Source organism: Perissodus microlepis, chromosome 16, assembly GCF_051167445.1.
Source record: "Perissodus microlepis isolate ML-2025 ecotype Zambia chromosome 16, ASM5116744v1, whole genome shotgun sequence".
In the NCBI taxonomy this organism is placed as follows: Eukaryota; Metazoa; Chordata; class Actinopteri; order Cichliformes; family Cichlidae; genus Perissodus; species Perissodus microlepis.
In genome coordinates, this window is record NC_140476.1 from 24,767,011 (window position 1) to 24,782,532 (window position 15,522).

The 15,522-nt window shown below is 37.3% G+C and overlaps 5 protein-coding genes across 5 annotated transcripts; 1 reads left to right on the forward strand and 4 right to left on the reverse strand.

Moving 5' to 3' along the window:
- Window positions 1-727: 727 nt before the first annotated feature.
- On the forward strand, window positions 728-1,447 carry LOC146370995 (gamma-crystallin M1). The gene is made up of 3 exons (XM_084954987.1): window positions 728-736; window positions 819-1,070; window positions 1,172-1,447. Exons 1-3 carry the CDS (start codon window positions 728-730, stop codon window positions 1,445-1,447), a joined length of 537 nt encoding a protein of 178 aa, XP_084811113.1.
- A 3,440-nt stretch (window positions 1,448-4,887) lies between these two features.
- Window positions 4,888-5,668, reverse strand: LOC146370996 (gamma-crystallin M3-like). The gene is made up of 3 exons (XM_084954988.1): window positions 5,654-5,668; window positions 5,285-5,524; window positions 4,888-5,166 (listed from the first exon to the last, which is right to left on the reverse strand). Exons 1-3 carry the CDS (start codon window positions 5,666-5,668, stop codon window positions 4,888-4,890), a joined length of 534 nt encoding a protein of 177 aa, XP_084811114.1.
- A 2,604-nt stretch (window positions 5,669-8,272) lies between these two features.
- LOC146370997 (gamma-crystallin M3-like) lies at window positions 8,273-9,348 on the reverse strand. Its single transcript, XM_084954991.1, has 3 exons — window positions 9,337-9,348; window positions 8,988-9,230; window positions 8,273-8,548 (listed from the first exon to the last, which is right to left on the reverse strand). Exons 1-3 carry the CDS (start codon window positions 9,346-9,348, stop codon window positions 8,273-8,275), a joined length of 531 nt encoding a protein of 176 aa, XP_084811117.1.
- A 958-nt stretch (window positions 9,349-10,306) lies between these two features.
- Window positions 10,307-11,054, reverse strand: LOC146370998 (gamma-crystallin M3-like). Its single transcript, XM_084954986.1, has 3 exons — window positions 11,025-11,054; window positions 10,669-10,911; window positions 10,307-10,582 (listed from the first exon to the last, which is right to left on the reverse strand). The coding sequence occupies exons 1-3, from the start codon at window positions 11,052-11,054 to the stop codon at window positions 10,307-10,309; spliced, it is 549 nt and encodes a 182-aa protein (XP_084811112.1).
- A 1,711-nt stretch (window positions 11,055-12,765) lies between these two features.
- Window positions 12,766-13,542, reverse strand: LOC146370999 (gamma-crystallin M3-like). Its single transcript, XM_084955004.1, has 3 exons — window positions 13,486-13,542; window positions 13,150-13,392; window positions 12,766-13,059 (listed from the first exon to the last, which is right to left on the reverse strand). The coding sequence occupies exons 1-3, from the start codon at window positions 13,516-13,518 to the stop codon at window positions 12,781-12,783; spliced, it is 555 nt and encodes a 184-aa protein (XP_084811130.1). The 5' UTR covers window positions 13,519-13,542; the 3' UTR covers window positions 12,766-12,780.
- Between the last annotated feature and the right edge of the window lie 1,980 nt (window positions 13,543-15,522).

Consider the following 15,522-nt stretch of genomic DNA (forward strand, 5'->3'; position numbering starts at 1 on the left):
TATGTACATAAACTGTCTGAACTTTTAATATTGCATAAATCCATCTATTGCTAACCTACTTTTTTACCCTTTTTTAGTAACTCATCAAAAGTAAGAATACAGAACAATTAGTTACTATATTTTATGAGATTAGAATGTTGTGTCTGTGTTTGTTTAAAGGCTGTGTATCTTACTGTAGCTTGTGTATGGCCTTTCATCTCATGATTATTTATCACACTTTAATCTTATAGTATAATAACATCCGTAAGAACTTAATAAAACATGCAGATTCTCCTTTAAATGAAACTCAGTCTTTTAAGTTACGGAACATATTTCTTATTATCGAGAGTCCTGAAAGCCGGCAGTTAGTATATTTATTTCTTTGTATTAACTGAATCTTTCTACAGTTTGTCAGAAGTTTACCACAGATGTAGCCTGATGTCATGTTCTTTCCATCCCTGATTACTAACTGTATGTGAAGAGCCTTCTGACTCAAAATGGAACACACACAAAGCATATGCTTATAATAGACAATACGGATGACTGCTGCCAGAAATGTATGGATGGAGAACCATTGTTAGTCATTTATAGGCCCCGTTCAGCAAAAGTAATACTGCTAATTCATCAGCTTTGCACATTTGAATAACAACACATCATGGCCCCTGGGATTTTGTATAAAAAGGCCCTGGAATCATGGAGTTGGCAGAGCAAGTTGAACCATCCACTGGGAACAACCTTAACCACCATCATGGGCAAGGTAATGGGATGATTTTTACTGTAAAAGGAAGCAAAAATAATCTTCTTTAATCGATTTACTGATTTATCTTTTTTTTTTTCAGATCGTCTTCTACGAGGACAGGAACTTCCAGGGTCGCTCCTATGAGTGCACGAGCGACTGCTCTGACATGACCTCCTACCTGAGCAGGTGCCAGTCCTGCAGGGTGGAGAGCGGCTGCTTCATGGTCTATGAGCGTCCCAACTACATGGGCATGCAGTTCTTCCTTAGGAGGGGCGAGTACCATGACATGCAGCGCATGATGAGCATGGGAATGATGTTTGATTCCATCAGATCCTGCAGAATGATCCCCTTTGTAAGACGTGCTTCACTTTTGCTACTATAATTTTGATTCATTATTAATTTTTAAAATGCTCCTTAGTAATCATACTTACATTTCTCTACATTTAATTACAGCACAGAGGCCAGTTCAGGATGAGGATCTATGAGAGGGAGAACTTCGGTGGTCAGATGAACGAGCTGATGGACGACTGCGACAGCATCATGGACCGCTACCGCATGTCCGACTGCATGTCCTGCAACGTGATGGATGGCCACTGGCTGATGTACGAGCAGCCCCACTACAGAGGCAGGATGATGTACCTGAGGCCCGGAGAGTACAGGAGCTTCAGGGACATGGGCATGAGCGGGATGAGGTTCATGAGCATGAGGCGTATCACTGATATGTGCTAGACTTCTGTATTTGACTTCAGTAAATAAAAGCAATGTGTACTTCATAACCACATTTGTCACATGCACTTTCTTTATCTTGCTGCATTTTTCATGTAGCTACATCTACGTACCTAACTGCAAGAAAGCATTCCCTAACTATACCCAAAATTACGTGTTACTCAATAACTAAATATATACATAGTTATCATGTTCAACTTAAAAAATAATAAGAACGATCAGCAGTTTTATAGCAAAGTCAAGACAGCTTCCATTCAGTAAATGACGAGGCTAAGTCTATAGAACAACCCTAGGCTTTTGCGTTTAGCCATCCTCAGTTAGCATATGAACTTTTATTCTAGTAGAACTAAAGACTATAACAACTAGGACAAATAAGACTGTAAATACAACAACAGCATAAGCATTCAAATCTGCAATAACCGACCTACGAAGCTTAGATACAGTAATGTTGTTAAAAATGATGTATTAGGCCAGAATGTCACTTAATATTTTTCTTTATCATGCATTGTCAATATTTTTCCAAAAATGTACTTTTTTGGATAATAAATATTATATTTAATTAAAAACTGAACAACTAACTAACTAATCAAAATATCTACACTCTTGTTTGTAGCACCAAAGAAAAATACACCTAATTTACCCATTTTTCATTGAACACACACACAAAGGAGGAGGAAGGGAAAAAATATATAGAGGTCTATTGAGAATAAACAAATGTTTTTCGATTTTTTTCCCGTTTTTTTTCGATTGAAAAACACCAAAATAATTATTTGCTTTGTTAAACTAATTAGCCTAATTTAGCAAATTAAACTGTATTAATATTTACATTTTATTTTATTAAAATAAAAAAAATAAATGATGTAATAAAAAAGTAAATTCAATAGTTTTTCTTTAATTGTTTAATTTGGTAAAATGAAAACAAACAAACAAGGAATATCACAGATCTAGGTGGACTCAAGTTCAGTGCATTTATTTACAGTGAATAATGTGTAACACAGAAGATCAACAGTAGCGATGGTCCCAGTCCCCTCAGGCAAGGTTTTCCACAGAGCCACACTTTCCCACAGATTCTCTCTACAGATCACCAACACAGGTTTCTCTGGGAGGATCACAAGTTCACAGGGAAACAATGAGTGAGATTCTTCCTTGGAGGAAAGTAGCAACATGTACAGAAGCCGTAAAACAAACCAGCGAGGACTGAAGGTCAGCCACCACTGCCTTAAAAAGTTGTCACAACAACGACATCAGGAGCAACTGTGAGACTGAGTGACACACACACACACACACACACACACACACACACACACACACACACACACACACACACACACACACACACACACACACACACACACACACATAGACAGAGGAGAGGTAGAGTGCTTATAAGAGAGAGATAGATAGAAAGTAGTGAGCCAACTGGAGAGGACAAAGGGAACATGACAGTAACATCAAATGAAGATCTTTTTGTAATGCAAAAATAATTTCAAATTTTGATTTATCTGACCTCTAACAGAGGAAATTTCCAATTTGCTTCACTCCATTTTTAATCAGCTTTCAGTGTTTTTCCTGATGATATGTTTCATTAACCATCCTTGTGGATGGCACAGCAAACTGTGCTCAGAGACAATGATTTCTGGAAGAGTTCCTGAGCCCATACAGTGCATTTCCATGAAGCTGCCTGAAGGTCACACGTTGCACAACTACACACAACCTTTTGATGATATACTGCACATCACGATGAGATATTAAAAACTCATATACTCAACTCTGCTGAATCCGTAAATGCATTTTCCTTACAAATCTGCAGAGGTGGCAAAAGTACAGACATTCTGCACGTAATTAGAAGTACAGATACTAGTGTTACAAACTAGTTCAGTAAAAGTTGAAGATTCAGCTTCTTTACTTAGGTAAAAGTGAAAAAGTACAGGTTCTGAAATGTAAGAAAACTAGTAATGTAATGTAATAATAAAATTAATCAGTAGATGGGAATACAAATTAGATTTTTAATTCTAATTGTATTTAGCTTTAATCAGAAGAATAACATACAGTAACATACAGCCACTGTGCACCAGTCACACACTGTTCTTTACTTTAAATCCATCACAGTGCAGTAAACTAACCTGTTTAACCTGCAGAGGATTTTCATGCAGACTTCGAATAACACAGTCAGTCTACCTCAGTTCATTTTGCAGCAGGTTTCATGATATGAAAAAAACAACAACATAATGTTAGACCCGATATCTGATTTAAAACATGAGGACTTACATGTAAGCTTTAAATTTCCAGTTTATCCAACCCCACTGAGCGGTCCTTTAAATCTTAGCTCTCTTCTTCCTCTCCTGTCCTGTCTTTATCTTTCTCCATCTCTGAGTGAAGTTAGCTCTCTTTCCTTTTTCTCCCTGTGAAATGCACCAGCGACAACTTACGGACACCTGTAGTTATTCTAGTGCTGTGCTAAAAACCCCTATAAAACAGAGGCTTTGCTTCTGTTCTGTCTTTTTATTTTTATTTTGCTAATTCAAGTTTAGAAAGTTCTTGTGACTCCAACAAAATGGATATTGTTCTGTTTACTGAACTGTGCAGAACAAAAGAGTATTATCACACCAACAGGTCACAGTGCAGTTCTGCAGTGGATCAACCTGGCTCCTTTATAAACTATTACAGTGCAAACAACATTGTTTTTGCTTTCATTGTTTTCTTTCTAAAAAGAAAGCTGGTATGACTGCAGTATATTTACATAATTTGTTTAGCTTTAATAAGAGAAAAAAAAAAATGCAGATTTAAAGCTGGCAATGTCTTCTTATGAATAGCATGTCCTATATATGTGACTATGTGTTATAACCTGCCATCTTTAATTTAATTAAATTATAATTATTCTAACTAGAAGGGAAACAGCATATGCTATTGAAAAATATTAAAGAATTAGTTGCCATTTATTCTGTATGCTGCCTTTTATGCATACATTTCCTTATATTCAAAATTACATTGGCATAATTAATAAATTATGTGTAATTTAAATTGTTGTGCCTTTTTACAGGTCGTTGCATGAAGAAAAAGGCTAATGTTGCAGAACAGAAGGACTGCATTCACATATACTGCATTTCTAATGTTGCTGTGTATTTAATGTATTTATAATTTGCCTAAATGTAACCATTTACTGTGGTTACATTTACAGATATAAATAAAAATGGTGATATGCTGTCATCTGGTGGTGTGCAGCATAGTGACCCTAAAGGTTTGCTGTTAAACTGAATACACAGCATAGCACTTAAAAGTTAGCTGTTGCTACTTACAGGGTTATAATTTATACAAAAATGTAGCCTATGTTTGCGTGTCTTATTTTGGTTTGTTGTGCAAGTTTCCGATCAGTCAGTGACAAATTCATTTAAAAGAGAATTATTAGATTTTTATTTAAAATCATGCTTTTATACACTGGTGCTCTAATAACAGGAATCCATGATGCGCCTCATGCTATTGAACCTCATTCCACTCATTCCCATGTCCCTGAAGCTCCTGTACTCTCCGGGCCTCAGGTACATCATCCTGCCTCTGTAGTGGGGCTGCTCGTACATCAGCCAGTGGCCATCCATCACGTGGCACGACTGGCAGTCGGACATGCGGTAGCGATCCATCATGTTCTCGCAGTCGTCCATCAGTTCATACATCTGACCTCCGAAGTTCTCCCTCTCATAGATCCTCATCCTGAACTGGCCTCTGTGCTGTAAATTGAAATGAATAACAATGAATCAAAGAGATCTCAGCAGGTGTAAGATGCTGCCAGGCTCAGCATCTTACACCATATGTCAGATATTAGAAGGAGTTTTCAATTTACAGTACCATGGGGATCATGCGGCAGGACCTAATGCAATCACTCATGCCCATACGCTGGTAGTCAGAGTACTCTCCCCTCCTGACAAAGAACTGATTTCCCATGTAGTTGGTACGGTCGTAGACCATGAAGCAGCCGCTCTCCACCCTGCAGGAGTGGCACCTGCTCAGGTAGGAGGACATGTCAGCACAGTCGCTGCTGGTCTCATAGGAACGACCCTGGAAGTTCCTGTCCTCATAGAAGATGATCTGAAATTGAAAAAAAGAGAAAAAACAAGGACTGTTTGATATCGTATTTTTTGCATCACATCCACATTTGTTCAGCATCCAATCAAATGCAAAAAATACAAACAATGAAATAGCCAAAGCTGCACACACCTTTCCCATGGTCATGGTTTCAGTTAGGACTCTTTAGGCTCAGAAGGACTGCACAGTTTTCACGACATCCCACGAGTTGCTTTTATACCTGACCTCACGCCGAAAGATACATGACCCCATTGTTCAAATTCCTGACAGAGCAACATGGAGCAGAGGCCCCCCGTGTACGTTTCAATTCAAAGGGACCTTCAACGGATCGTGATTTGCGGGGGTTGCATTTGTGAGAAGAGGCCCCGCTGTGTATTGTCTTTGCAGCTGAATAACAGAGAGAGCGTGTTTTCCACAAACATAGCATTCTTTGAAGGCCTCATTAAAGTTTTCATCTCTAATGTTTCACAGGTGAAAGAACATTCTGTTTTTTTGTTCTTTTTGCCAAAAATTAGCCAAAAATCAAATCTTTAAAATCTGTTAAAATTTAATTGGACTCAATAGAGGATTGAATCAATTCATTAAAACTGAGTAAACCTATAAAACCTATAAGGGACAGATAATCTACTGATATGTTAGTCTAAATATGTCTCCATCAAGTATTTTTTGGCCCTCATTTAGTTTAATGTAATGAATGAGATGTTGCCAATGAATTTCATGGATATCATGGTGATTTATTCATGAAGTTAATCCTTACATAATTTGTAGACGATATTCAAGCCCTTTCATAACAAGTGTACTGCAGGTGATTTCTTCTTTTTTAACCCATTAACTTGAATACTGGAGTTATATGCATGGCTGTGTGATTGACATGTCTCTTGACACTATTAGCTGTAGACAATGGCTGTTGTCTGAACTGGACCTCTCAACTGCATTTGTTTTGTTGGTGTCTTCTGGAGCTTTTTTAATGGAATTACTTGGCAAATGTTTTCATGTGATGTACAGTATAGTCTCACTTCCATTAAATGTGGGCATTTTGATGAGGGAAGTTATAGTGCTTTATTAGGCTGTTAGCACTGAATAGCAGATAACTGCTGCTGTGACTTGGAGCTATATAAATAAAATTGAACTGAACTGAAATTGAATTATTTATACAGCATGCTAACCAGGCTTTTCCACATTTCTACCTGGCTTAGGATTCCACTCTGTCATCCAAACCTGGTCGCTTTTGGCTCCCAAATCAAACAAACAAACAAACAAACAAACAAACAAACAAACAAACAAACAAACAAACAAACAAACAAACAAACAAACAAACAAACAAACATTGGCCAAAACATTAGCACTAACGTCTTAAAATATGTTCCAAAACCAGTGGGTGACCTCAAAGTGGAAATGTTAATGTTTTATAGCTGATGAAATGTTTTATTTGTTAATGAAATTGTCATTGACCAATTAACAGTGGATACCCATGCAGTCCTCCCATGACTTTCCTTCCAATGTATGTATGTAAAAAAAGAGTTTTTCTATATTACTGTAATTTCTCACATAAAAACAATACACTGGGTATAGATGTAGGTTGTTAAGATCTGGAGTTATACTCTTTGACTTCAGCCATTAAAACAATAAATCAAAATCTCTAAAAATCAAAGTAAGATAGTAAGATCCTCGGTGAGGTAGAGTAACTATTGCTTTCTTCCTTTAAGGTTTCCTAGCTTTAAATTCTACATATTTTAGTTTTCTTTACAGTTTAACACATTTCCAGCTGCTGTTATTATTTCTGACTTAATAATAATTTTTAGACAACAACAAGCATTGTTTGCCTTTTTCAGGCAGTCTGATGCAGATGGGTCAGATATAAATGTTCGCTCTTGGATATGATGTGAAAAACAAGGTTTGTTATAAGGCCAATGTTGATACATGGCCATATAACTGGAACAGAACTAGATTGTATTTTCTTCTGAAAGTGACAAGAATGACCGAAACAGTGCTCTTACTGTGAATATTTATCGGAAGAAATCTGATGTCGCAAGTCGCAAGAAAAACATCTTTCATTTTTTGATATGAAAAATACTTTCGTGCAACAACCTTTGGCTTTTAATTGGAGTCACAAAGACCTAGTTTCCTTTTTGATGGTCACGTCAAAACAAATAACTAACTTCTAAGTCAACTGATGCTATCAAATGAATATGTGTACAGACTTGAATATTGCCATTATATTAAAAGTGCAGTACAAGGAAAGAGAAGGACATTTTTTTCACATGCCACAAATCTGTGTTAGCACATGTTGATGGAGTCCGTTATGTTAAGGTAGAATGAACGCTTCATGGACTGTGCCTTTAAGAACTGATCAGTCACTACATTATATGCTACAAAACAAATCAGGCATAATTAAATAACTATATGAGTCTAACTGAAAATGTTCAAAGATACTTGAAAATATTCTTAATCACTTTTTAAAAATCATCAATAACTCCAACCATATTTACAATAATCCTCAGAAGAGACGAGGTCGCCTGAAAAACCTGGAAGATGTATGTATATTTGAATAATGCCTAGGAGAAAATAATGATGGGGAGCAAGACTTTACCAAATCTTATTTTCTACAGTTTATTTCAATTTTGGAATCACATAACACAATTTAAAAGGATAGTTAAATCACATTAATTGATTACCACTATTACAAATTGTGTATGCCATCTGGTGCATGAAAATTTTTTATTTCTTTACGAGATTAAAATGTATTTGTTGTTAACAGGATTCATTGATGCGTCTGATGGAGCTGAATCTCATTCCGTCATATCCCATGTCCCTGAAGCTCCTGTACTCTCCGGGCCTCAGGTACATCATCCTGCCTCTGTAGTGGGGCTGCTCATACATCAGCCAGTGACCATCCATCACGTTGCAGGACTGGCAGTTGGACATGCGGTAGCGGTCTTGGAAGTTGTCGCAGTCGTCCATGAGCTCATACATCTGACCTCCGAAGTTCTCCCTCTCATATATCCTTACTCTGTAGGACCCTTTGTGCTGTTAATATTACAATGTAAGGATGAATTATTTTATATAATAATCTTAGTAATAAACCTTATTTATAAAGTATTCTTTAAACCAAGTTACAAAGTACTTCAAAGAAAGAAATTGAAAAGAGAGACATAAAAAATGTCCTAAAAGCTTTAAAATAGTGCTTCAAGAAAATATTTAAGTTGCTATTTTGATTTCAATGGACAAACTGTTCCACAGTGTGAGAGAGTTAATGACAGAGGCCCCAAACCAGCTAAGCCTTATTACCAATTTAAGGAACTCAGACCAGCGTATGTAAGAGATGAAGGTTTTGATATACTATTCATTCTGTGAACTATGTTGATGGACATCTTGCAAAAGCCATATCACATATGATACATAGGTTATTATTATTATTAGGCCGTATTAGTTTATATATGAAAGTTTAGCAATCTCGGTACTGTACCATGGGGATCATACGACAGGATCTGATGCAATCGCTGAAACCTATCATACGTTGGTAGTCTGAGTACTCGCCCCTCCTCATGAAATACTGGTTTCCGATGAAGTTTGGGCGGTCGTAGACCATGAAGCAGCCACTCTCCACCCTGCAGGAGTGACACCTGCTCAGGTGAGAGGACATATCAGCACAGTCGCTGCTGGTCTCATAGGAGCGACCCTGGAAGTTCTTGTCCTCGTAGAAGATGATCTGGATCCAACAGACGAGGCAGAATTCAGTAAACATTTTAAAATCATAACTTTTGTTTTAGGTCAGAAAGATAAAAATTTTGCTCTATTTTCTCTAATACACGTACCTTGCCGTGCATCGTGGCTGATAGACTGAATGACACTATAGCAATCCTATCCCAGATTTAAGCCTTTTTTATAGCTAACGTGACATCCAGACAGTTGATGTCACCATTGTATGGAAACCATGAGTCAGCAGCATCCAATGTTAGTCCCTCTGTGAATGCTGATGGCAAAGGGTTGTTATGCATCCTCTGACAGGCTCTATTATTCTAGATCAAAAGAGTTTCTTTGTGATTACCTTGAAAATGATTTAGTGTTTTTATTTTGTGGTGATATACAAATGCTGTTGTTAAACTGATACTACACCCTGAATGTATGTAAATGGTAATGCAATGGTGCTTAAGCTAATTTATAAAGGTTCATGTTTTTTTTTTATCTATACTGCAGCAAATGATTGGTTGATGTTAGACACATACACACATGCTTACTTATAACAAGGTGGTGCTTTTCTTTGGTTTGTATTTAACATTCATTTCAGGAGTAATCTGAAGGTATTATGTGGCATACTATAATATAACATTTCAGTGAAAGTTTAAGTGGAAAAAACGATTAAATTAAATATTATATTTACTTTGTTTGGGGTTTTAAGTTAACACTGCTTAATAACTTACTGATCTGCAATAAAGAGGTTTTTAATCAAAACTAGACTTTGACGTGGTTTAATAGAACAACAATATTTAATGTGTGCTGTGTATAATACTGGGATTAGTTTCAAAAACTGTGGCACACTTTCTGATTATTTATAGAGAATTAAATTTTTCCCCCAAGTTCATGTGGTCTATTTATTATTTTATTAAGTTGATGGTGATGGTGTGTGTCTCTAGAGAATAATGTAACCATTTCATTGTGTTTTTTTCCCCTTTCAAACCCCTTTAAGGATCGTTTATTCACTATATTAGAGGACATAATAAAGAACAACACAAAAAGTCACTGATGTAAGATTTTGTCTTTATCTTTTATTTTTTGTGAATTTGTTTAGCACATGTCCATGATGCGCCTCATGCTCATGAACCTCATCCCGCTCATTCCCATCTCCCTGAAGCTCCTGTACTCTCCAGGCCTCAGGTACATCATCCTGCCTCTGTAATGGGCTTGCTCGTACATCAGCCAGTGGCCATCCATCACGTTGCAGGACATGCAGTCGGACATGCGGTAGCGGTCCATGATGCTGTCGCAGTCGTCCATCAGCTCGTACATCTGACCACCGAAGTTCTCCCTCTCATAGATCCTCATCCTGAACTGACCTCTGTACTGTTAGAGAGAATGGAAAAATAATTAATGTGTTATGGAGTTTGCACTTGTACTAGAAACAGGATTTCATGTTGCATTCTACCTACCATGGGGATCATACGGCAAGACCTGATACCACCGCTCATGCCCATCATGCTCATGTAGTCAGCGTACTCGCCCCTCCTCATGAAATACTGGTTTCCCATGTAGTTGGGGCGGTCATAGACCATGAAGCAGCCGCTCTCCACCCTGCAGGAGTGACACCTGCTCAGGTAGGAGGACATGTCGGCGCAATCGCTCATGCACTCATAGGAGCGACCCTGGAAGTTCCTGTCCTCGTAGAAGATGATCTGAAAAAAAGGAGTGCATTAGTTCATTTAGAGTTCACCGAAATAATACGATCTATATTCTGTATGCTCTCCAACATCAGTGCATATGGCGTTCATGACGTTCATAAGCTCACCTTGCCCATGCTCATGTCAGTGGTGGACATACTTAATGATGAGCTGCTGCTGTTGCTACTGCTACTGCTGCACTGCTGTCCTCTTTGGTTTAACCCTTGCTTTTATACCTGACCAAACCCTACAGAGTCAGTGGGCCCCCATTGTTTAAACCCCTGACCCAGCAACATGGTATAGAGAGCTGTACCAGCATGCGGTACTGTGTCATATAATCACATGATTGGGTAAGCGAAGACTTTAGAAATTTGACCTTTTGACGAGTAACACAAAGCCTCTATTCTCAGCTCTAAGGTTGACATGCCCATTTAGATGCATAACGTATGTTAAACCAGAGACCTTCAATCAGAGTAAGATAAAAATAATTGATTAAAGTTTTGTAAAGTAGAAAGAACTCACAGAGCATGCTAATGGAATGTAGATGTTTATTGCACATTTTCTTCTGGACATAAGTTAAAATCAGCAACTCAGAAACTGAAAAACATTTTGTAGAATTTGCACTATTTGTCATCATCATGATCATTTATTTGGAGGATTATAGATATATTCAGTTTTAGCATGGTTTATGTGTCTGTTTTTAACATTATGTTTGCATAATTTTGCAGTGTTTGATTCTTGTAGTATCTGATTTGATTGCCTTCTTAAATAATATAAATATTTCTCAAATTGATAATTGTATTTTACTCTGTGTAAAGGCTAAATCTAAATACTCTGTATTTAGATTTAGCCTTTTAGAACCTTTTGGCTCTTTATTTATGAATTGAGCTTATGGTAACCATCGTCTTTTCTCGCACCAAATAATAAATAAAAATAATAATACAAGTGGAAACAGATGGCACAATCAGTATTTTCTTAATATACAACATGTTAAAATTAACTTTCACAGTACAACAATCTAAATAAATGTCTGATTTTTTTTAAGTGTCTTGTTTTTAACTTCAGGAGTAAAACCACAATGACCAATTATCCAAACACAGTAAATAATGACTCACTGTCTGTATTGTTCCTGAAGCAAACAGAGTCATTGTTAAAAACGGAATAATGTCTGGGATTGTTTATATTAGACACACCACCTTTAAAACGAAAAAACAAACAAACCCCAATACATGTATATGATGGCAACAAAATCTTTATTAATAAATATACAACATGTCACAGTATTTACAACTTCATTGTAGGGTGTAGGTCTGAGTCACTTCAACCGTATCCTCAAGCAATTTTTAAGCACTTGTAGCTTGTAGCTAAATACTGGACAGATAGTTTCAGAATTCATTTAGTGATTAAAAATAAGAAAATAAGAATAAAAGAAACTTAAACTTAAACTATTAATGATGCATAAAACCAAATTTTAAGCTAAAATTTTTTAACATAGATTAACATCGTCAGATGTTTTTATGACCAAGTTAGTGTCAGTCAGATGACACTTACACATGACATAAACAGAAAACATCTGTTACTTTGACAATTGTTTGAAAATTCCCTTATTTTGATTTTATCTTTCAGTTTTTGAAAATGCTAATTGGTATCCTATTCAAGATCACACTTTATATTATCAGGTATCATCAGCTGAATACAATTTAGAATCAATATTTGCTTGCTATTGTGTTTGTTGCAGATAAAATGATAAAACTTCAAATATTTTCAGTATATATATGTATCACAACAATGTATCATTTTTTTCATGATGAGTTAATTAATAATCTCGACAAAGGTCAAAGTACTGTAAAATTATTTTATTTAGTGGCATTGAACAGTGAACATTTAGTAACAGGAGTCCATGATGCGCCTCATGCTCATGAACCTCATCCCGCTCATTCCCATCTCCCTGAAGCTCCTGTACTCTCCGGGCCTCAGGTACATCATCCTGCCTCTGTAGTGGGGCTGCTCGTACATCAGCCAGTGGCCATCCATCACGTTGCAGGACATGCAGTCGGACATGCGGTAGCGGTCCATGATGTTGTCGCAGTCGTCCATCAGCTCGTACATCTGACCACCGAAGTTCTCCCTCTCATAGATCCTCATCCTGAACTGGCCTCTGTGCTGTAGGGGAAACAGTTCACAACAAAGAATTTTAATATATAATTCAAGCCTATCTAGAGGAAAATGATATCCACAGCACGGCTTTCCTACCATGTGGATCATACGGCAAGACCTGATGCAGTCTGACATGCCCATCATGCTCATGTAGTCAGCGTACTCGCCCCTCCTCATGAAATACTGGTTTCCCATGTAGTTGGGGCGGTCGTAGACCATGAAGCAGCCGCTCTCCACCCTGCAGGAGTGACACCTGCTCAGGTAGGAGGTCATGTCAGAGCAGTCGCTCATGCACTCATAGGAGCGACCCTGGAAGTTCCTGTCCTCGTAGAAGATGATCTGAAAAACAGCAAAATAAAATCCTTCTTTAAAAAGCAGCAGTTATTTGGAAGCAGTAATCACTGTTGATTAAAAAAAGAAAGAAATCTGTACCTTGCCCCTCATGCTCATGCCAGTGTTGCTCATGTTGCCTGCAAGTGAGTAGTTACTCCTGTTCTGTCCTGTTCTCTACCTGGTTTAACCCTTTTCTTTTATACCTGACCAAACGTAAAGAAACCCCTCCCCTACACCAGAGAACCCATTACTCAGCAACTTGCTAGTGAGGCCCACAGAAAGCAAAGGTTAGGTCCATTTTTTTTTTATAGACACTGGGCACCAGCAGTCTTTAGAAAGGCCTTTTCTCTTTTTACAGAATGCATTTTCAACAGTGCTTGTGAAATGTGAATAGGTTGGCCCGTGTAATTGTTAAGAATTGTGTTTATGACCCGTGTCACACATAAACTGTCAAAACTGGGTGTTTGAATTGTTTTTCACAGTGAACATGCTTGTTTCCACTGTAGAATATGAAAAATAAATTGACTGTAGCAAAAATACATTTTAAATTAGTTGCTGATACATTTACATACAACTACATCGTACTCCATCAGAAATTGTTTATATTGTATTTTGGTTATAAATCCTCAAACGGATAAAGAGGAGGAAGAATACATCAACAAAATATTGACTGTGTTAGACAAATGCAAGTATGATATCATGTAACTGTGAGATTAGTGTTAATTACAGAGTGTTTGTTGGGTAGGTGATGACCCCACCTTAATACTAACTCTTTCTTTTTATTAAATTATTCTCCCAGTCTTAGCCAAGGGCACAAAGAAAACACCACAAACTTTCCCCCCAAAAAGTCAATTTTGGCTTTCTCCAAAATAAAGGAGAGATTTTTTACCTATCATGGCTTAACGTTTGTTATACCCTTACCATAACTAAAGAAGCCGTGTACAATTTTGCCTTCATTCTGTAAAAACTGAAGCTGTTTTGATCCCTCACTTATAACAGCTTATGTACAAGAAACTGCCACATTTGTTTAAATCTGAAAACACATTTTAGCTCTATTAAATGCTATAAAACTGTCATGTCTTATGTTTTTTTTGTCAGAATAGTTTTTTATGGGTGAATTTGAACTTTATTTTCATATCATGTTATCATACAAGGTCATTATAATAGCAAAACTGCATGAATTTATAATATTAATTTAGATTATTTTCTGCTACACTGGAGATTTCTTTACTTAAAATTCAATAGAGAACTGAAAAAAAAAAGCTTTTTGGATAAACTTGACAGGATCATATCAACACAGTATCTGAAAGGTCTACAAGTTCAAGCTCATTTTCTAGTTGCTGTTCCTTCTGGGTCATAAAAATGCTCTAATATGAAGAAAAAGAGGACAATGTACCATCCTTTCTGACCTCGTTTGAAGTCTGGGCTTGAGTCTGGCATACATTTCCAGCCAGAGGCTAGCTGTCTTGGTAGAGCTCCATATCTTACTGCAACACCACAGGTGGTGTTCTACAGAGGAGAACACCACCTCCAGCCTCCAGGGCTGCAAAAACCCAAATAGGTACAAACCAGTAGCATTGGAGATCATGTATATTTTATGCATGAGATCTCAGTGCTCCGAGAGGAAGTTGGCTTTACAGAGGTGACAAAATGGAAAGTGGCCTCAAGCTAGAGTATTGAGAGTGAAAGCCCGATGATGAACTCACTTTAGCTCCCAGTGTGGTGGAGAAGTCTCTCTATACCTGGGAGGTGAATTAGGGGCTTGATCAGAAATTACATCCAATGGTATGTTGTGTAATCTGAAAACACAATGAGCCATAATTTCTATTGTTTGCTGGTATGTGGGAAATTCGGGAAGATGCACAAAGTGGTCTGCCTTAGCAAAATACTCCATAATGGTGAGAATGAATGTGTTCCCATTGAAGTGTGTTAGACCAGAGGGAAAATCTAGAGCAAAGTGTGACCAAGGATATTAGGGGTGGATAACAGTCTAAACAGACCAACAGGAGGCAAGTAAGAGGCTGCATTTGGGACACAAATAACACTGGCAGAGACACATGCAGAAGAGAGGGCCACAAGAAAATTCTCTAGTGAAAGATTATTCGGATACCTAGTTGAGAGATGAATATGCTGGTG

Excerpts from the sequence above, each read along its gene's own strand:
- LOC146370995 (XM_084954987.1), top strand. Across the intron at positions 1,071-1,171 it reads CCTGCAGAATGATCCCCTTT|CACAGAGGCCAGTTCAGGAT; the intron begins GTAAGACGTGCT and ends ATTTAATTACAG.
- LOC146370996 (XM_084954988.1), bottom strand. Across the intron at positions 5,167-5,284 it reads CCTGCCGCATGATCCCCATG|CACAGAGGCCAGTTCAGGAT; the intron begins GTACTGTAAATT and ends TTCAATTTACAG.
- LOC146370997 (XM_084954991.1), bottom strand. Across the intron at positions 8,549-8,987 it reads CCTGTCGTATGATCCCCATG|CACAAAGGGTCCTACAGAGT; the intron begins GTACAGTACCGA and ends TAATATTAACAG.
- LOC146370998 (XM_084954986.1), bottom strand. The coding sequence starts at position 11,054 with ATGTCCACCACTGACATGAGCATGGGCAAG. Across the intron at positions 10,912-11,024 it reads CTGACATGAGCATGGGCAAG|ATCATCTTCTACGAGGACAG; the intron begins GTGAGCTTATGA and ends CCTTTTTTTCAG. Across the intron at positions 10,583-10,668 it reads CTTGCCGTATGATCCCCATG|TACAGAGGTCAGTTCAGGAT; the intron begins GTAGGTAGAATG and ends TCTCTCTAACAG.
- LOC146370999 (XM_084955004.1), bottom strand. The coding sequence starts at position 13,518 with ATGAGCAACACTGGCATGAGCATGAGGGGCAAG. Across the intron at positions 13,393-13,485 it reads GCATGAGCATGAGGGGCAAG|ATCATCTTCTACGAGGACAG; the intron begins GTACAGATTTCT and ends GCTGTTTTTCAG. Across the intron at positions 13,060-13,149 it reads CTTGCCGTATGATCCACATG|CACAGAGGCCAGTTCAGGAT; the intron begins GTAGGAAAGCCG and ends TTTCCCCTACAG.